General features: G+C 40.6%; 1 protein-coding gene across 8 annotated transcripts in view; it reads right to left on the bottom strand.

Moving 5' to 3' along the window:
* The window catches only part of frmd4a (FERM domain containing 4A), a 121202-nt gene that overhangs the window by 5293 nt on the left and 93982 nt on the right, over positions 1-21927 (bottom strand). For 6 of the 8 annotated variants that reach the window (XM_023345170.1, XM_023345172.1, XM_023345162.1 and 3 more), the window contains exons 6-23: positions 20850-20906; positions 19986-20008; positions 16382-16465; positions 16224-16289; positions 16069-16126; positions 15870-15956; positions 10378-10454; positions 9432-9573; positions 8713-8854; positions 6657-6790; positions 6451-6573; positions 5168-5399; positions 4729-4785; positions 4413-4650; positions 3526-3684; positions 3114-3437; positions 2444-3021; positions 499-601 (exon numbers count right to left, since the gene is read on the bottom strand). In XM_023345170.1, the coding sequence (XP_023200938.1) occupies positions 499-601; positions 2444-3021; positions 3114-3437; positions 3526-3684; positions 4413-4650; positions 4729-4785; positions 5168-5399; positions 6451-6573; positions 6657-6790; positions 8713-8854; positions 9432-9573; positions 10378-10454; positions 15870-15956; positions 16069-16126; positions 16224-16289; positions 16382-16465; positions 19986-20008; positions 20850-20906 (2684 nt within the window). Of the gene's footprint in view, positions 1-22; positions 95-498; positions 602-2443; positions 3022-3113; positions 3438-3525; positions 3685-4412; positions 4651-4728; positions 4786-5167; positions 5400-6450; positions 6574-6656; positions 6791-8712; positions 8855-9431; positions 9574-10377; positions 10455-10648; positions 11807-15869; positions 15957-16068; positions 16127-16223; positions 16290-16381; positions 16466-19985; positions 20009-20849; positions 20907-21927 lie in introns of those variants that run through there. The other 2 variants (XM_023345151.1, XM_023345179.1) reach the window with 2 other exon arrangements.

Below are 21927 nucleotides of genomic sequence, written 5' to 3'. Positions count from 1 at the left end.
TACTACCAATGCTACACGGTACCTCTATGCATCAGAGCTGGGCTGAGGGGGAGACTGACAGACGTCCTCAGTAGGAGAGCTGTCTGCTGTGCCTCTAAACCGGGAGAGAGGACACACACATAAGGAAAGGGGGTTAGTAAAGACAGAAAGACAAACAAGAGAGAAATGACAAATATTAAGTGATGGGATGGACGTCCAAAAGGAAATGTCCAGCAGAGTGAGGGGGATATGATTGAGAAATGAAAAAGATTGAGAAAAAAGGAAAAGAAAAGTAGCAATGAAGATGCGAAAAAGACATATTAAATTGGCTGGAGTTAGAAAAGCTTTGAAAACAAAACCCAAATTACATAGAGCGTGATGTGAAAACAATAAAAGCTGACATAAACAGAAACAGAACCGAAGCTTGTGAGCGTGTTTTGGGTCAGGTTTGGACAAAGATGAAAACACCAAAGCTAAAGCTTTCTGGTACCCTCCTGAAACTGTGCGATTGTTTCTTACCCGCTTTTCCAGTTGATGATGTGCTGTGGGCTACAGGGCGGTGTGGGCGTGGCTGGGTGCTCACTGGATGGCGTCAGGCTCCTCTGGCTGTGAGGGGAAGCAGCTGAAGGGAGAGCCGACAATTAGTCAAGCAACACGAATAAAGGTGACAAAAGGGGGTGAGGGACAGAAGGAATTCCAGCTATGCTTCACATGTGGGGCTGAGGGATGTGGTTTCAGTGTGACAAATGCATTTTGCCTCCGGAGTCAGTTGGAGAAAAAAATTCCCGATTTTTTGTTTGTCTTACAGGGTAATTTCCCTGCTTTTCGGGCATCTGCGCTAACTTAGATCAACTCGAGTAAAAAATCTTTATCTCTTTCGCTTGTCAAATGAGGTCATGCTACTAGCCTGTGGTATTATATGCCAGGTTCTTGTTTGGGAACTTTAGTACATTTTATATGGCTTGTAAAAAAGTCTAAATATGAATTTCACTGCTTTTTAGACACTGAAAAATGGAATGAAAAAGGGTGAAATTGTATTTTACTGTTTTTGGTAAATTTCTGTACTTGGTATACATTTCGATATTATGCATCCTTAATTAACACTGCTTCTGATAAAGTTTCTTTTATTTATTTTAAATGTACAGACTAAACAATAAGACAAGCTTTACAACCAGATTAAAATTAAAGATAGTACACAAATGTTGATATAATAATAATGTTGACAACAATTATAAACTATGGAAGTTTATAATTGTTGAATTGCAAGTATGCATTTTACATTTTATTTTCTGTTCAAAACATAATTCTTCCATGCTGGTTTTCACTTTGCTCCTGCTGTCAAATGACTCTCAAGTGAAGTTTCAATAACCCGAGATTTCTACTTATTTGCTTTCCTGTGTCATGCCAACAATGTCAAGGCTTCAAATTCTAACTGTTCAAATATTTTTACATTTTATATTTTACTCATTGAATGTTATCTTTTCCGCTTTCAGTGGAGCATTTCACAGTTGAGTGTGAAGCAGCCGGGATGAGGATCAGTGCCTCCAAATTCAAGACCATGGTGTTGAGCCAGAAAATGACAGACAGCCTTCTTTGCGTTGGGGAAGAGGTCCTGCCTCAAGTGGAGGAGTTCACATATCTCTAGGTCTTGTTCATGAATGAGGGGAAAAATGGGGTGGGAGCTCAATAGGCAGATTGCGGCGTCTACAGTGATGCTGTGCCAAAACGTGAAGCTCTCGATCTACCGGTCGATGTACGTTTCTACCCTCATCTATGGACATGCGCTTTGGGTTGTGACCGAAAAAGTTAAGACTGCGGATACAAGCTCCTGAAATGAGTTTCTTGCACAGGGTGTCCTAGCTCTGTTATAGAGATAGGGTGAGAAGCTCATGGAAGGACTCAGAGTCGAGCCGATGTTCTTCCACATCGAGAAGAGCCAGCTGAGGTGACTCGAGCATCTGGTTAGGATGCCTCCCTGGTGAGGCGTTCCGGGCACCAGATGGAGATCCAGAGGAATCCCAGGGACAATTGGACATAGATGGAGGGATTATGTTTCTCAGCTGGCTTGGGAACGCCTTGGGATTCCTCATGAGGATCTGGCTCAAGTGACTGGGAAGAGGGAAGTCTGTGTCCCCCTGCTTTGGCTGCTACCACCGTGATCTGCTCCAAGATGAGCAGAAGATAATGGATAAAGTGACCTTCGTCTCTTGAAATGTAAAATGTAGTCAACCATAAAGCAAATTAAAATAAATTTGTTCTAACTCTAAATCGCTTTTTAAATTATAGAAGAATAGGAAACAAGTCATAATTGGTCGATCAGTGTTTATTATATACCATGTCATGTTTACTTGTCCTTAACAGCAAGGCTGAATAAAACTGAATACTCTTTTTTCTCTAATGGGGAACAGCTGATGGTCTGTTAACACTGATATATGGAGTTTAATAAAAATAATTGAAAGCATACCTGGTGAGCCCTTGGCGAGTGATCCAACTCTGCTCCCCCGTCCATGTCCCAGAGTGCCTTGCTGTGACCCAGTCTCAGAAGATGTGGATCCTGAATGTGAGTGGCTTCTTTCTTTTAGGCTCCCTGATGACCTCTGGTACCAACAGCGCAGCTCCTCAGACACCGCTGCCCTCCCCCCTCCTCCGCCACCCTCTCTCCCTAACGATGGAGTCCGTACGATCTGAGATCGAGATGGCGTGAGTCGGCCGCTTCCCTCTCCTCCCTCCTCCCCACCCCAGGCCTCCTTGTAAAGTCCGCCGGCTGTGTAGGAGCTAGAGGTCTTAAACTGGGCCTTCACACTGTAGTGACCCTCCTGGTCGCTTTCCAAGCTGCGCACTACAACGCCGTTGGAGCTGCCCTCCACATACAGAGGGTACTCCTTGATGCGGTACTGGGAGGAGGGCTGGCTCTGACTGTGGAGGTAAACTCCATGATGCCCACCTCCGATCCCACCTCCACCTGAGCCTCCAACGGAGCCGTTCTTAGCTGCCAGATTTGGCATAGAGCCCGAGTTCGAGGAACCCAACTGACCAGCAGACCTGTGGAGAAAAGATATTGACATTTGCCTTAATTAACACGGAGTTTGATAAAGTGAGCAGATAATCATAAAAACTAACGGCCTGGCCCTCACCTGTGCCTTTGCCGTTGCCTCTGCCTGGCTTTGGAAGGTGAGTCCTCTCCCAGAGTGGAATAGTTGGGGTTGCTGCCAGGGGGTCCACCAGAGGGGCAATAATGCTCTGAGCTGCTTTGGCTGGTACAGGATGAACAGTCATCCAGTGGGTCGGAGCCATTGGAGCCTCGTCCCGGGCCAAGGAAAAAGTCGGGACTGCCCAGGGTGTGCGGATGTGCATCGGGTTCGGATGCTAGCAGTTTGCCCTGGGACTCAAGGCTGGAGCTGCGGTTCCTAAAGTGCTGAGAGAGACTGTGCAGACGGGTGGGACTGATGTCCACTGACCTGTGAAACGAAGGTCAAGAAAAGGTCACAAATGACATTTCAATGTTCAGAGTTTTTCTGTCTAGGTTTCAGACTCATGCTGACTGACCTGGTGGAATGTACATAGTGTGGAGTTCTGGTTCTCAGGTCCGGTGTTGACGGCATGCTGGACTGAGAGTTCCAGTGAGGTGTGCTCCTGATCGGGCTGCTCTGAAGGGAGTTACTGCCCCCTGCTTCAGTACTCCCAGAACTTGGAAAACGCCTGTGACTGAACAGAAGGGAGAGACGGTATTTTATATCACACATGGATGGGTTGTGTGCATCTGTTTGCTTTACACGTATTCACATTTAACAAACACAACTCAGTCCCATGCAAAGCATGTTTTGTGACATCACAAACATAAACCTTAATGTATTTTATTGGGATTTGTATTCACAAACTTTATTACCAACTACAGTAATGTGTCACATGCAATTGTAATCAGTTTTCTGCCATCCTGGAGTCAATACTTTGTTGAACCAAGTTTTGCTGGAATTACAGTTTGAAGTCTTTTGCATTCACATCTGGAAACCAAAGCTCTTGCCTATTATTCATTGTTTAACAGCTCAAGCTTGGCCACACTGAACGGAGAGCATCTGTGAATTCTAACATGTGAATCTAGTTTAGTCTAAATCAGACCACATTTAGGCTCAACGTCCAGCTGAAAGGTGAATCGCTGCCTCACACACTAGTCTTTTGTAGACCCTAACAGGTTTTCTTCCTGTGTATCTAGCTCTGCCCACTTGTGCTGGATTTTTTTTTCGGGTTATCAGAATAAAAAAGTCCAAATATTATTACCTGCAACACGTCTTATTTTTTTTACTTGTTAAAAACTTGAAAAAATATGGATGCTTTTTGCTTCTATGTAACAAATATGTAGTAGTAAATTCTAGCAAGATTCAAGGGGTGTGGACACTTTATCAAACCTTATCAAACAAAAAGAAGAGCTAGAATACCTGGAGTGAGAAGAGCGCTTCTTTACTTTTTCGTAAGGCTCATCCAGTGACGATTCGCTCCACATCTTGGGTTTGATGGGAGATTTATCATAGTCAGAGCGAGTGTAGTGCATGTGTCGCAGTCCATCCAGGGACTGCGGGGGAGGAGGCCGGCTGTGAGAGGGGGGTCGTGGAGGGAGGCCTTTATGAGGCGACGCTACAGGAGAAAAGGTTGGGGTATCTGTAACTTGAGGATCATCTGAAATAAAAAAGAGAGGTAACAACTCTAATAATTATTGTGATAAAGTATAACATTCAAGAAAAGGTAAAGTTTTACCGTCATCTAAGACCAGTGCATCAGATAGTGAGCTGTCTTCAGAACATATATTGGCTTCTACAGGAAAGAAAGACAGAAAAAAAATATATGGGGTGTACATGTTGAGTGTTTTACTTATACAGAAGAGACAGAACATAAAACGAGTAATACTACTTATGCAAGTGTTGTGGCTAAAATCAGAGATTCACTAAGAAATTGGCTAGAGATTGTGAACTGCTGATTTATTAGTTTTATTTTGTAGGGATTCATTTCATGCTGACAAAAAGTGGGTGTGGGGAGAGCAATCAATACTTTATTTTACATTTGACTGTTGGAGCAGTTGAATTCTTTTTATGCAAAACGTAGGAATAAAACTGTTTTTCTTTCAGACAAATTGAAATTCAAGAACAGAAAAAGGACAAGAAATCTCTGACAGGTACATCTCCAGATAAATTGGTACCTTCTATGATAAGTGACGCCCTCTGTGTCGGCTTCTTGCCGGAGCGGACCCGATATTCATTGATAGAGTTTTCAATTTCCTGGAGCTTCTTAAGTGCATTCAGATAAGAAGTTTTCCTCTGCTTCTTCAGCTTTTTGCTGCTCACGTGAGGATCGCTGGCGAGACGCCTGGCCGCCTCTGTAATCTGCGACTGAATGGCAAACTCCCGCTCCAAACGCTCAAGCTCCTCCTCCTGGCATAAACACACAAGTGCAAACTTTATACAAAAGAAGCAAAAAGGTACTGGATCCCCTCAATGTTGTAGCAACAGAAACAAATGAAAAATCCAAAAACAACAAGCCTGAGCGTCCAGACACGAAATCATACTAATTCTCCCATGTCACATATTCAGTCAGACACGCAGAGAGATATCTGTGCCAGTAAAAACACACTGCGGAAATCATTTATCTATGCTGTCGTTGCACAGTCTCTCACCACTCTATTAAGACCCAGTGTCCCCCAATAAAAACAGCCCAGCATCAATCTATCCACTCCTACACAGCAGCTCTCTGGGATTTATAGAACAGAGCAGGTTGAATAAAGAAAACATATTCTGAACAGTAGATAAATGCAAATACAAACATAGTGCATGAGAAGTCTGAGTCTGAGTTGCACAGCCCTGACTGGTAATTTGGATTGCCATCTTGTGATTCAAAGTAGCTTTCTCCTGCATTGGAGTGTGAGAGCACACACATATGATTTCAGTTACCTCAGCAGAGACAGGATAATAATATATTACCTTTTGGGTCTCTTAATATTAGACTATATCTGTTCTTAAGAATCCTTCTCACTAACAGCGACCTTGCAGCACCGCTGGAGTAGCTTCTATTTCTGTGTAGTCACAGTTTAAGGTGCTTAGTGTAAAATTATGATATATCTTTCTGCTTGGAAGGCGGTTTTTGTGATACTGTGTCCCTGGATCCTTTTCAAAGAACACAAACTCAGTGAAACACGCACACATTCAGGCACGCACACAATCCTACTATCACCACTTCCTGTGGTTAAAATGCAGCCACACTATATTTAGAAGCTGTGCTCTGTTGGAAAAACTACCCGTGGCATAAAAAGGAAGCAAAATAAAAAGCTAAACGTCTTCTAGGTGCAAAATGTATCAGATTGTAGGCTTTTTCTACAAACAAACCTAACTTTATGATCTCATATATTTATTATGCTTGTTTGGTAAGAGGAGGATCAGGACAATACAGAAAAATGCTGGAGAGGGGAACTAGGAATCGGACCACTACCTCGCCCTTTGGTAAGATTTTTTGCTCGTCCAGTTTGAAGGCAGTGCCAATCTTCCGTCTCACTGTGGGTGGTTCCTCTCCGGGATCAAGAGGATATTCCTTTGGAAGTTTCCCTGTTAGTTCCTGCAAAAACATTAGAGTAATAAAGTTGAAAAAAGGGAATTCCAGGAAGCATTCAAAAATATTTGTGGCCATTTTTCTCATACCGCTTCTCTGATACAGATGCTCTTGAGTTCCTCTAGTCTCTGTCGCAGCGTTTCCTCCAGAGCTTCCTGCCTGGCCCTCAGAGCTGCCAGCATGTCCTTCTTAGCAGTTTGGGAACTGTCTGATTCCTGAGAGCCTGCAAGGCGCAGACAACACAAAACATCAGGAGAGGTCTTGTACGGGAGATTGGGGAAGGGGGAGAGGAGCTGCGTGTGCACCTGCTGCTCCTGCAGGATGTTTACAGGGAAGTGAATGGAACGTTTTGATAAGGGAGCTGAGTTTTAGAGCTGTGTTTGTGTGAGCATGCAAGTGTTTAGAGAAAAGGGCAATTTAGGACAAAGTCAGTGACGCACTTCGCCAAGACCCGGAGATGGTGCCAGCCTTCTTTGTACTATGCCACGTTAAAAACAACACAAACATACACACAGGGACCTTGTTCCTTTCTCATTGACGTTGATGTGTTTCAAAGTGTGGCTGACCTTTCAGACAATACAGACGTGACCAATAAGGAAAATGTTTTGTAGTTCAAAATAAACTACAAAGCAAAAATAGAATCTTATAGTTATAATGTGCATAATTTTTAAGGTCAAAGTTCAAAACAACTGTGAAGTACACAGATCTAAAACTGAACTTTTTGTATTTGTGTGTACTGTGATTGTCTATGCACAATTCACTTTGGCTTGTACGCTAGTGTGCCAGCATTTCTTTCATGTGGCTGTAGTCATGTGATGTAGTAGATTTACGTGTGGTTTGGAACATGGTTGTTTTGCATGACCCAAATTCAGTTTTTATACACAAAGCAGTGTTGTAGTACTCGAGACTGGTCTTGGTCTCGAGACCATTTTTTGATAGTCTCGGTCTCATCTCGGACTTGACCGCATTCAGTCTTGGTCTTGTCTCGGTCTTGGGCGCTGAGGACTCGGGATTTTATTTCAAGACCAGTCAAGACTGAAACTGTGGAAATATCACTAAACTTATTGCATACTGTCCAGTTTATTTGTTAACATGTTTGTTTTCATTGGATGTAAAACGCACCGATAAAAATCCAAGCAATAACGTGACTTACCAATTCTGTTACTCCCCCCACCCCACCTTCCACTCGCACGCGGCGCTCCAAGACATGCGCAGTGGTTTTCTTTGAGCAGCAGAAGATGTCTGTCTAATCGACAGTAATAGAATTGCGCTGCATAAATCCTAAGAAAACCAAAGGCTTTGCTTTCACAGACGGTGGGGACTACATCTAACTTTTTTCGTCACTTAGAAAAGAAGCTCAAAGAAAGGTAAGCTCCGTCTTGGTCTTGTCTCGGTCTCGATACACCCTTGTCTTGGTCTTGGGTTAGGTGGTCTTGACTACAACACTGACACAAAGTATCAAAATTCACACAAGAAGAAATTTTTCAAACAAAGAACTTCATGAATAACTTATAAGTAACTTGTCAGAGAAGCCCATATTGTCAATCTTTTCTCCACTGTGTTGGTTTAGTAATCAATCAAATTTTCCAGGACTGTGAAGATGGTGTTGTAGCAGCCAAACAAATAACTGTTCTTGAGTTTCCTCATTACATTATAATGGCTTTCTGGGATCTAAAGGGCGTTTTCCTTTCAACTCTAATTTTAGTTGGAAAACAAACCTTCTGTCCCATTCATTACTTGCTTAGCACAGATAGGCATTGTTTTAAAGGCAATGTCAAGTTTGTACTCAAACTGCCGCCCTTTCATTCTCTCACCCCCTAAATTTAGAGGGGGTAGGGGCCTCTGGAGGATGAATCTGTGACATGGAGGGTGGGAGTGGTATTCCATGCATACTGAAAGACAGGGTTGGGTGTTTGTACAGTATATGTGTGAGAACATTCATCAGAGAATGGGTATTCTGTTTCCAGTGACAGCTGCTTCTGTCCTTCCAAAGCTCCTCTCTGCCTATACCAACGCATGCAAACACATACAGAGTCTTATATTAATCATTCTTCTTCAGCGTTTGTCAAATCTTTTCCTTTTGTTTTATTTTTCCTCAACACACTCGGATCCAAACACGCACATACAGTACATACACATACATACCTGAGGAGAGCAGGCTGCCGCTGCTGCCACTGATAATCTTGCCCTTGCTGCCCATGTTGGCCAATTTGGATGTCTTCAAAGTTCCTGTCTCTGTAAGATCTATCGCGATCTCACTCAGACTCCGCGCAGCATGGATCTTTGACTGGAAAGATAACCAATAGGAACATTTGCAAAAACATATTGTGTACAAATACAGTTACATTTCAATAAATTAGGATATAATCAATAGCATATGCGTAATTATTACATTGAGTTATTACATTTGACCCTGAATAGCAACTAAAAAAAACAATCTCTGGTTTATTCAAATTTCAGAAGAGGTTTAACCAAAATATTGTTGTTAAAGAAGGTGACTTTACAACGAGCCTTATTCAAGCGTAATTTTGGAAAGTTTAATAGATCAATGGAAATAACTGGATCTATGAAAAGATTAGAGAGATAAATTTCAGTTAAGAGTTTGGGTGGGTTCACAAGTCTTGGACAACAACTGGAGTCAGTGCTTCAAGTGATACCACACACACGGTTGTCCTGAACATCGGCTACCCTAAACACTAGCAGAACCTTGATAAAAAACAAATCAGGACTTTGAAGAAAAAGAACTGGACTGTTACGCGGTGGTCCAAAATTCAGTTTTTAGATTAAAGTAAATTTAGCATTGTTTCTTGGGAATCAAACTTGTTAGATGACGGCATTCTCTGACTTATTGCTTTGAAACTGACCTTGCTCTGCTTGCGGTCCAGGTAGAACTGATGCTGGCTGATGGCCATGGCCCAGATGGACTTTATGAGAGCAGGACAGGCGTACCAGGTATGCACGGCGATGCCGCTGTGTCCAAACGTCCTTCTGGTTACCGACGCCCTACAGTAGGAGCGGACAAAAGGCCTCCTTATATACACTGAAAACAAAAGATTGTTCAACTACTCTAGCGGCGCCTGCTGCTACTGAAACTAACGAATAACGATGATAAAGATGTTTTTTATTTTAGAAAAGCCACACACAATGTCCTAAATTGTTTACTCATCCTTTTTTTAAACACACATCTGCAGCAGACCAGCTCGCTCTAATGACAGCTTCCTTTAAAGAACACACCGCTGCTCCCTGTTTCACCCTGTCTGTCTCTTTTTCACTCATTCCCTCCCTTTCTGACTGCAGAATAACACTCCATATATATATATATATAAATACAGCCATGTTAAACAAACACAGGAGAGGTCACTTCCTCTACAAAGAGCTACACTACATCCATCTCTCCTTCTCCTATAATCTATCAGTGCTTTACTCTGTGTGTGTTTGTGTGTGAACACATGTTTAAGACTCCGACTATCAATCTGTTCCACCATGACATCCCCAACGTCTGCTGTGCTGCCAAGACAAATTTTACTACTTTTACTAAATTCGACTCCAACCTCTGTTTTCCTGCTCCACACAGAATACACTTTGGATCGCTACATATCCCCATATGTTTGACTATAAACTTAAAGTAAAAGGCATGGGAAGGTGTCCACAACTTAGGAAACTTCTATCATTTAAATTGGCATGTTTTACTAAACATAAGATCAACAAAATGGACTGTGATGACTCAATGACAGTCTAAAATCTCAAAAGAATATAAAAACACAAATCAATAAAGTGCTTTAAGAGCTTGAGTTTGTGATGTAAATTTACCTCCTGGGGTCATGAACTTCCACTGAAAACTTCTTCTCTCTGAAGTAAAGGTTCTCCAGTTGACGCCATTGAAACACCTGAGGTTTAGAAAAAACAGACAGCCTTTAGAAGAGCTCAGAGGAAACATGCTTCACATTAAATCCTCACAGCCTTTAGCCCGATCTCTTTCCCAGAATGCTTCTTTTTGTTTGGCAGGAACATGCAAATGAATCAGAGAAGCAGGGAGAAAAAGAAAAGCTGATAAGAAAAGAGCTGTTAGGAGAGAGGAGACCTCAAATCTGGAGGTCTATGATCAGGTCCAGACCAGGCGGTCTTTCCACAAAGGCTCCCAGCACTGGATGACTTCACTCTGAAGTAAGACAGTGTGAGCGGAAGAAGTCTTGACTTTTCTTTTTTTTAAATCCTCTTCCGTCTCCTTCATGAACCATTTGCTTTTCTGTGAAATAAAGTCCAAGCCAGCTGTGTAGAAAAGCTTCCCTAAAGACGAGCTCTGCAGCAAGTGTGTAGGTTCAGTCTTTCCAAGCGTAAGAGGAAAAGAGAGGCTTGAGGTGGTGTGTGTTCACCATCTGGAGCCATGTGTGTGTATGTTTGTGCAGAGAAAGTGAGTAAAGTTAAGTTTCCTCCTCTCCTGGAGTTTTGCTGGGAGGGTTTAGAAATGAGAAGGGGAGTTTATCCCCTCCTCATGACCCCTCCTCCCTCCCTCGGGGACTCTGTGTTCAGCTCCAGGCTGCAGTTGGGAGGTGTGTGTGTAACAACGGGTTGGTGTAGCGGCTGTGAGGTGTGTGTGTATGCTAGAAAAGTAGGAGTGAGGCTTTCTGTGGGCCTGGTGATAGAAGTGCTATTGCTTTGTTAGTTAGAACTCTGGGTATTATTCTTATTAATAGAGAAAGTAAAAGGAGGAGGATTTTCTGCTTCAATCAGTTCATCTGAGATACAAGGACTTAGAGAAGTAGCAACCGTGTGAAAGATATAAGGGAAAACTCTTTACTAGAACAATAAACAGAAGGAGGTGTGAATTGCTAAAGTAATGCACAAAAAAGACAATTATATCTAATTTGAACGTGTCTGACGGGGGAAAAAATCAGCTGCCTTATCAAAACCCCTGCCATACCTTAGGCTTTCAGTGGAGTGTGAAATGCTAATGTAGCGTGGTGCTAAAAATAGCAGGCAGGGCAGATTCAGCTTGTGTGGGTGCGTTAGTTAGAAATGGGCCGGAGCTGTGGAGATTAGATAGGTCTTCTAGAATCATGGTTCTAATCATTCTGGTACTTGCAGTGCAGTTAGTGGTACTTAAAACAAATTTTTATATCAACCATTTACAGTGCACAAGACTAACCAACAGTGATGCACGGTTCATACACACAAACCGACAAAAGATAGTTCAAATAAATTGAATCTGAAACTTCAGTGACAATGAAGTATTTCTAACTACTACCACACAAACACAATTTTAATTTAACCATATTTTATTTACTGTTAATAAATCCGTGCACACGTCAAAATCTGACCCTGACATCTAGACGTTACAGGTGAAATTGAGACTCATTAAACCTACATCTACTATTGCTGAATTTTGGCAATTCAGTATGGATTGTAGTCATGATATCCTGTTCTTAGCTGACCAGAGTAGTGACCAGTCTGATCTTCTGCTGCTGTAGCCCTTCTCATTAAATACTAAAGGAATGCGTTCACTAACATATTCATATTTAGTATGCTATATGTGGAGCAGATATTGAGAAGCAATTAAATCCTCAAAATGTCAGATGTCCAAATGAAGAAATTTTTAGATTTTGGGTTTGTGAGAGACTTGCTTAGAGTTCTGACTTCAAATAAATAGTTTTCTATTTAAACCTGAGATTTTGAATTTTTGGCTTTTGAGTAAAAATAAAACGCCAAATTAATCTGCAAAGTATAGTCAAATGTACCATTTCCATTGGATTACATATTTTTTGTCTCTTTTTCAATTCCAGGTGTTGTTTTACTGTTCTGAAATGCCTGTCAACATAGCAGGACTTGGAAACCTTGCCCTACCTGCCAACTGGTCATCATAGCTCCTTCAGTGTTTACTGCTGTGTTTATTATTATGCTGTGCCTTTAATGTAAGTTTTACATGTGAAGTATTTTTGTTGTATCAATACTACTGTCATGTTATTTTGGTACACCTATACAACCTTGTAGTTATCTATTTTTAATTCTGACCTACTTAAAAGTTACATAAGTCTATTTATTAAAAAAAACAAAAAACTTTGTAGCCTTTGTGTTTTTTTTAACAGCTTCTTTTCTTTCTAGGACTAATGTAAAAGCCACTGGGTGGTTCTGTTATAAGAGTAGTACATGTACATGTGCACATACTACCAACCCTCTTCCTCTTGGCTGCAGTCTACTGATACACAATGGTACAAACACACAAGCAAAGGAAATGACTGGTCATGATTCACCACTGAACAGAGCACTCAAGTGTACAGCGCTCGCCTGTCTCATAATAATGTCAGCACAACCAAACTCACATCTATCACAGATGTAAAGGTCAATTCTGATAGAGTGCAAATGCCTTTCTCTGGTGTAGCAGACTCCCTGGAGATTACAGAAGAATAGAACATTTAAACAACGTAGGTCAGGACAGCTACAGTGACGTAACATATTATTCTTTTTTGGACTTGGACCTGTGAGCGAGGAAGACAATGGTTTTGTGTATGGGTGGGGATACTACTGTATGGCATCTAGAAGTCGCCAAAGAGCTTCACATCGATGATAAGGCATTTCCTTTTATTTATGTATTAATTTGGCTTTACATAAATGACAACTTAAAACAATCCACCTTTTCCCCAAAAAGTATACAGTTTAAAAGGCAGAAATCTCTACATCCTCTAACACACAACAGAGAGTATGACGCCTTGCAAAAGTATTTGAACTTTAACAGCATCATTACAGCTTGTGTTGTATTCTGAGGTGTTCTGAGGTGCCCTGTTGGAACGTGAATCTCTTTAAATAACAAATAGGTGAGTTCAACTTACAAGCTAGGTGCTTTTTGAATGCACTGAATTTTAGTTAGGGCTATCAGACTGAAAAGAAAAGCTCAATTAAAATCCATGGATCACTTTGCATATTCTTATTAATTTTGATAAAAAAATAATTTACTACTTTTTTCCACTTCAAAATTATGAACCACTTTGTGTTGATCTATGATATATAATCCTAATAAAATACACCAAATACACATCCAGTTACATGACAAAAAGCAACAGGGGTGTGACTTAAAAATGCAACCAGTGAAACCACCGTTTGCTCTGTATTACCAGAAACATCTGATGACCTTCTGACAGTACCCACAGGTTAGTCTTAATAAGTCTTTAAAAGGTATTTAGTCAACTTGCAAACACTATAATTGTTGCCTAGAGGAATCACAAGACTTTAACGAAGCATCAGAACAGTGTGTGATTATCCAGTAAACCTGAGCATAAATATACGTGTAAACCCCCCCCAGCTCAAATAGATGTGGTAGATGGTGTATATTTAAAACAACTGGCTCAACCCTTGTAAAAAAAACAACAAAAAAAACCAAAACACATTTCATTACAAACATGATTTCTCTGTGCACTTTTTATACAAGACAATGTGAATTTCACTATTCTTTGAAAAAGAAAAACATCCTGTGTTTTAAATCTGTATATTTTATTGTGACTAAAGATTTTACTCCACCTTCCTGAGTCACAGTGCTGACCACTGACGGCCAGTACGCTGCTTTCTGAATCAGTGGTTACTGGTACTGAACACTAAAAACACAATCTGCTTTCTGCTAGTTCTAATGGTGATGGCCTGTCTAACACAAATGCAAGTGTTCTCAATGGGGTTTTACTGAACTTGTGATGCTGAAGAGTGTGCTGCAAAAAGGCCCAGAATAACCCAGTCTCTGCTTGTGAAAGCTTGTGCATGTCAGTTCTGAAGCTTAATGGACTAGTGACTAGTGATCACTTTTTTCAGTAACAAGTAATCTAAAGCTTTGCTATTTCATATCCAGTAGTAAGACTACAGTTACTTATCAAAATCATTCTGCGTTACTGTGCGTTACTATTTTCTTTTGGAATTTAATTTTATTTCCTCTACGCGTCTTGTCGAGTGATCGCCGTTTTTATGCGACAGTATCAGCAGCGACAGAAACGTAAACAATGGAGGGAAGAGGGAGATGCAGAATGTGTCTGACCTCCAATTAGTTTTAGTCAGGCTCTCCCTGTCCATCACTTCCCAGATGATCCGTCCCGCTGTGTCTTTGTTAATGTCAAGTTAATATATTACCTGTCAATTACGTCGAGCTATCCAGAACATTGGAAACATCGAGACTAATATGAACAAAGCAATAAACGTGAAAACAGCCACGAATGAACGAGTCCGTAAATTTGTGCAACTACACGCCAATATAATTATTAATATTAAGATAAGTGTCACAAATCTGTGCAGCAGCCATCTGAATTGTGGAGCCGCAGGAGGAGCACCGCGCTCTGACACAAAACGCACAGCTGTAACGCACAACCTGGAGGCTGGGGGTTAAAATCCCTCTTAGAGTTTTCCAGACAATAGTGGACCACACAAAAACACACACAAATTACTAATGTTTTTTTTTTTTACTGTTTATTTATGTGACACAATGTGTCTGTAAATTGGATATAATATTAGACGAATAAAATTCACTATCTTGTCAATGATCTAACACTTAACTTGCATCAAAATTCTTTAATGAGACGATTTCGATTGAAATTGTCCAAAGCGGTTTAAAGGGAAACAGGAAAACATTTAGCAGACAGGAAAATGGTCTTCAGCATGGTGAGTTCAGCTTTTAGTTTGGTGCTTGTGTGTATGTTCATCAACAAGTTCCTGCCTGTGTTTATGAGCAAAATAATCAGTTCTAGTATTAGTGAGTTTTTGATGGCCAGTAAGTTTACAAAGCTTGCGAATGAGCTTAACAATAGTGAATGCGAGATTTCAAGACCTTGGCCAGGACCACAAGTTAAAGGTAAAATAAACTGGTTGTCACTTTATCCACTGACTGGAAGGAAGGCTTCCTCAGAAAGGCGGGAATAAGTTGAGGACAGGATGTCTCAGTCAAAGACCAGAGTCTCCAGACAGTTGTCATCCCTGCTACTTCTCTACACAATCACATTGTCCTGACTCACTGACTGGAAAATGGACAATAGGGAAAACAACATGCTATAGACAAGGTTCTTACATGTTTTTCATTACCAAAGCGGGTAATATTAAATTGGAAGAATGGAAGAAATTAATTTATGAAAATTAATTTTAGACAATGAAATAAGGCATCAGGTGGAGGTATTTCTTAGGATGCAAAAACTGGGAAAACACATTTCCTTTTAAAGCCATACATTTGCTAAAGAAAGAGAAATTTAATCAAAATGAATGAGTACAAAACATCATATGCTACGAATAACATTATCCCACTTATACTAATTTTCTTCAGAGAGGCTGAAGCACAAGCTCACCTTCCTTGGTTTGACTTTATCCTGGTAGTCATACTGAAAGATGCCTTTATAGCTCAAACCCAGCCACCATGGGATCCCTTGTTTGTCCTGAAAAACACAGCAAAACTTCCCAGGTATCTGCTTGCAGACTCCAAGGAAACTAAAATCTGTGCAGTGCATGTGTGAGAAAAAAAGTCAAGGCAGTGTAGTTAAACTGTACCTTTACAGCATAGTAATGCACTCCATATGTGGGCAGAGATTCCACAATGCTCATATAACTGCAAGGAGCAGAAAGACAGATATGTAACAAAAAACAGAAGAAAGTCTTTCACATGCAGGACATAAACAAAACCAGAGACGCATAAACATACTCACTTTACAATAGCCTGTCCTCTAGACTGCCCATTGAGCTTCTTGTAATGCTCTATTACCCGGTCTTCACTGTAGGAGAGAGCAATAGAAGAAAACAGGGCATTATTACAGTGACAGATAGTAAATAAGTCTGCATGATGATTTGCTGAACAGGTTCTCACCAATAAGCCAGAGATGGGTGCTCCTTCAGAGCTTGAGTGGGCAGAGCAGGGAGCTTTTTCAAATCAGACCTGGTTGCATCATCGCTGCAAGAGAAAAATATATTTGAAAAATTGATTCATCCTATTGTTCTCCAAGTTCTATCATGAGCTGAAAATGAGTTTTCATGCACATAAATGTTAACAGATACAAACACCAAATTAGGAGTACAAAATTTATCATATATATTCAACTGTTTTAAATATGAGTGAAAATGAGTACAAGAACTGCATCCAGTCAAAAACGAGGAATAAGTGCTGATGGCCAAGAAATGTGCACTATTTTAAGCACTGGGTGTGGTCTAAGTCTAAACAGCTGCAGGAAGAAAAAGAGCAACAGAAATAGAAATACAGATGTAAACTCAAATGATAAGTAAAGATAAGAGGGGATAAAAACGATCAGGGAATGAGCTGGAACAGATTAGGATGCAGATAGAGTAAATGAGACACGGAGCCATGCAGAAAACTACAAGCACTTGGCCCCAGATTCAGTATTCAGACCTCCAGTGGCAAGAGTTCTTAATGCTCAACTCTAATCCCCAGGCCTCACTCCAGCCTCCACCAAAGGCCCCAGAAAATTTGGAAAAGCCTCGGGAACATGATAACCTATGAGCTAAGTCACTGGAAGAGATCCCATCCACCCAGTCTGTCTGTTCTTCGATGTGTGAAAACAGCTGTGTCTGCTTTTGTTCATATCTGCTTGTGTGACTAATTACCAGGTACAATGCCTTGAAAAAAAATTCATACCCTCTGAACTTGTTCGCAATTTGCTTTGCTAAAACCACTAATAAAATTGGGAATTTATATGACATACTAACACAAATTACCCCACAATACCATCACAAATCAGTATGGATTTGACATTTTTTTATTACATAAAGTCCCTATGAAATGCCTTGATGTTTGTAGTTATGAAAAGTAAATCTGAAAAACCTGAAGGGGCAGTAATATTTTTTCAAAGAACGCTACGTCAGGTTCCTTTTTTTTTAGAAGTCTACTGTAATATGCAGATAACCATGGATAAGAAAACAGTCAATGCATAAAGATATTTTTACAGTTCCAAGCAAGATGTAGTTTGGCTCTTTTACAGCAAAAAGAAACAGAACATCACAGACATATTTGGATATTGTAACATTTTTATCATTTTAGAAAAGCTACTCTTACAGTTAAAGCAGTTATAAAAAAAATATAATACAAAAATGTGATAATGTACGGCTTTGCAAAGGACAAAGTTTAAGGACCTTCAGAAAGGTAAAATTTGTGTGGGTGGGAAGAGGGGTGAGTAAAGAGGGAAGAATCAAAAGAATGTCTCCAGAGTGTTACATTCCAGCCTTATGTAGGATACTCTGTGCATTTGCTTCTTTCACAGGAGTAACTGCGGTTATCAGCACCACAACAAAGCAGGGACCAGGGAAGCTGTATATTTAGGTTGACAAGAGGATCCACTTTATGGTCACTTCTAAGATGAAATATTACAGAAAAGATTACTCAACAGCTTCTGAGTTAATCCAATTTAAGTTTAAAGGAAAATGAATGATGTTTCACATTTTTCAACAGTTATCATTACATTAGGAAGTCTGTTAATAGTTAGCTCCAACATAACTCTTGAAGTCATATCTTTGCTTTTGATACAGAAAGGACAAAAAAATTGCTGGGTTTCAGATGACGTAGCATCGACGTCACCCAATGCAGATGGAGGGCCGGAAGTAAATGCAGCCCGTTTATTTCTGTTGATCCAGCATCAAAAAGAGAATAGAATAAAATAGAATAGAAGTACTTTATTCATCCCAGCAGGGAAATTACTTCGCAGTTACAGCATAGAGACAAGACAAGAGACAAGACACAATAACAAGGTCCGGGTGTTGAGTCAGTAGTTTGGCTGTGGCAGAGCTGATGACGTCACAGGCCACCGCTGCATCAGCTGATGGGGGAATGTAAACAGCGATCAAAATGGCGGACGTAAACTCCCTCGGTAAATAACACGGCCGCATTCCCACAGCCAGAAGTTCAATGTCCGGGCTACAAATTTGTTCCTTCACGTTTACATGACCGGGATTATACCACCTCTCACTCACATAAGTGCAATCCCGCCGCCACTCTTCTTCCGACTCTTGGAAAAGTCCCTGTCCCCGCGCACCAAGGAAAATCCAGGAACCTCCACGCTGTATTTCGGAATAAGCGAGTGCAGCCAGGTTTCCGTGAAGCAGAAGATACTGCACTCCCAGTACTCCTTCTGCGCCTTCTCCTCTTCTACCTCTGTTTAACTCCACACCCGCAGCCCCGTCGTCTCCTCCGTAACTCCTCCGGGACCACAGGCCCGTCTCCGGGCCGCAGCAGAGGCCCACACAGCGCAATCAGCCGTTCACGCGAGCAAACAATACCGCTACTCCGCTCGGCGAGGTTCTCCGCAACCAAGAGTAGAAAAAGTAGCAGAAGAACGCGGAGAACATTGACAGAACCACATCCAGCCATTGTGGAAAGCCCAACTGATGATCCATGGGTTCTTCAAGCACGGATCCTCAATCGGTTACAGCAAATATACACAGACAAACACACACGACGGGAGCTGCGTCTGCAGGCAGCCTGCTGCGCCGGCGCCATCTTGACGAAGGAGTTGTCTAAAGTCTGTGTCCTGTATGGTTGTTCCAACCGTCGACAACAAGTCGACAGTCATTTAATGCTTCTTTTGATTCTAAATGCTTGACCCAACTTGAAACTAAATGATTGTATTCTCCAGGCTTTTGAAAACTTTCTTCTGACTCGTATAATATGAGGTCTGCAGCACCAGATAGTTATATGGATCGCCTCGATGCGGGTAAATCATCAATATTATAAGATAAGTCTTTTTTACCGAGATAATACGGATCATATCCTAAATATACGTGTATTTTTTCGAGATGTCTTGTCTGTTCCAGCCTATTTAGGGTATTAGCGTACTGTTGTGATCAATTTTGCTTTGTTTTGAACCGGAGAAATTCACTTCCTGCCCTCCATCTGAATTTCGCGCGTCATCCGGGTCAAGTGCAGCAATTAGTGAATCTAATGTAAAATCGTTGTATGAATGTAATGTAATAAATGTTGTTATTGCCCTCTCCCCCTCTCTTCTCCTTTAAGTGTTTCAGGCTAACATTAAATAAGAAATTACTCTTGATGTTTCATCTGGTGAAATAAATGTTTAACTACCTTAAGCGATTTGAGAAGAAAATTAGTTGAATAGGATGTGAGTCACTTGAGGAGTGATAAAAACAAAACAGGAGGAGCAGAGCAACAGCTGAACTCATCATCCCTGCTGTCATGTTTGCTTCTGCTTTCGGGTTCACCACACAGAGAGTCACACTTTCTGACATATTCTTTACACAATGACCAGCTAAAGCACACCGAAGAAGATTAATTTTGTTGCACATACTTTTAAAGTCAGACATTACAACTGCAGGAAAATTATTATAAACACTGTTAGTTTTAGGGGTTTTACTGTATTCAGTGCCCAATTTCTCTTAATAAAAACGAAAAAGGTAAAAAGAATAGTTTGGGTATGCAAAATGGATTTTGTTCATGCAGTGGAGCTTACCTGCTGAAATCTCCTTTTGCTTCCTGTGGAACAAAATGAACACATGTTAGAAACATATGAATTATAACTGAACAATAACCATAAATTCTGTTTATGTTCTGTTTGTAGAAGTGAATGAGTAATAAAAGGCACACTGCTGGACTAAAGGGGGAACATTAAACATCCATTTAGAGGGGAACCTTTGAAGCTCTGCAGAAGAGATACCCGATACTGTACATCTGCACCTGCACACAGGAGGCGAGCCCACTCAAACACACAGAGATATAAACCATTCAGTCCAGGCTGTGTAACATGACCTTGCATAATCACAGTTAATGGACTGACCTACTCTGAAGGAGGGACAAGAAAGAGAGAAGGATGGAGGAAGAAGAGTTTTGATGTTAAAGACAGAACCTGAGTGTAACTTTACCAATCATCATAAAATGTATTTAGTGGAAAAAATATTTAATGCCAGCTTTGCATATTTCATATGAAGTAATATTTAGCAACAAAAAAATAAAACGTTAAAATGACATCAAAGATTTAGTCGGAAGAAAATGAACTTACAGGCGAGACAGTTTGAACGCCCACAGCGCCCTCTCACACATAATAAAAACTGAATGGCAACCACATTAGAAAATTTGGGTTCAATCTGTTAATTATGAAACTAGCAGATTACGAAAGGTCAGACATTTTGAATTGGGAACAAACACTTCACTTATAATAGAACTGCTTCATGTTCATCCAATATCCCATAAAGTAACTCAACTACTACAATTACTGTGTGGGCTAACCAAAGAACCAAACAAATAAATAAATAAGTATCATGGTAGAAATTCACACAAATGCATACAGCATCAACTCATACAAAAAACAAAATCTTACTTGAAGGATGTAGGAGGCTAATTCAAAGACCACCTCACTGTCCACTTCAATGAGCTCCTGCAATAATAGAAGACTAAGTCAGAAGTGTTGAGTAACACATTGTTTGACAGATAAAAAGCAGTTAAATTGAAAACATTGGCTTTAATGATAAATGGTTAAATTCTCTTTGCTTTACAAGCCATATTTCTCTCCCTTTCTAATCTGTGCAATCAAAGATAAGAGGAGAAGTAAAGTGGGCATTATTTGAAAGTGTCCCATGAAAAAACACATTAACAAACTAATCAGGCCAAAAGGTGTGAGAGGGGTACAAGTGTAGAAGAATGTATCCGTTTGTGGTTAGTTAGCATTTTCACAATGTGTGAGATACCTTCTCTGTACACAAAGCTGGACAAAGGGATAAGGGTCAACAGGATGCGAGTAGTGGGTAAGGCATGCTAGGAATGCTGCTTTACAATCCACTTCTTAATTGGTTTGAAGTTCAGAGAGTCTTGATGAAATACGAGAATGAGAAATCCCCACAGTGGTGTGTACCACCCAGGGTGGCTACAAATCACCTATTTCTTTTTTTCCTGTAGTGCATATTCTTTTATGGTGAAACAAAATGTTGCCATGGTCAAAACTAAGCAGAAAATGATAAGTATATGTTAGAGTACTTCAGTTTTGAATGATCAAAGTCTTTTGCTTAACCTGGAAGCAATAACGCTGTTGCTCAGCTTTGAATACATGTGGTGTGTGCTGCACAACTAACTGCTACTACTTTACAGCTATTAACACCAAACAGTTTAAGAAAGCCACAAAAATAAAATCTAAAATATTTACTGTGTTATGCAAGACCAAAAAACTACTTCAATACAGAAATTTTATGTTGCCATCGACACATTATGAAGACAGCTGGTTAAAGGTTGTCCAGCAGAAAATCCTCTGCAAGGTGAGTGAGCCACAAAGGTTTACTACTAACGAAGCAGGCTCTACAGACTGCTGCATCCAAGCAGCTTATTGGACAGTCGAGTGGAAGAAAAAATGTGGTTGAAAAAGTTGGACAGTAACAGGGATAATTGGAGGTTTGAGTGGATTTTAA

Source organism: Xiphophorus maculatus, chromosome 2 (assembly GCF_002775205.1).
Source record: "Xiphophorus maculatus strain JP 163 A chromosome 2, X_maculatus-5.0-male, whole genome shotgun sequence".
Lineage (NCBI taxonomy): Eukaryota > Metazoa > Chordata > Actinopteri > Cyprinodontiformes > Poeciliidae > Xiphophorus > Xiphophorus maculatus.
The sequence above is the reverse complement of the archived record's forward strand: the minus strand, read 5'-3'. Positions and strand labels throughout refer to the sequence as shown.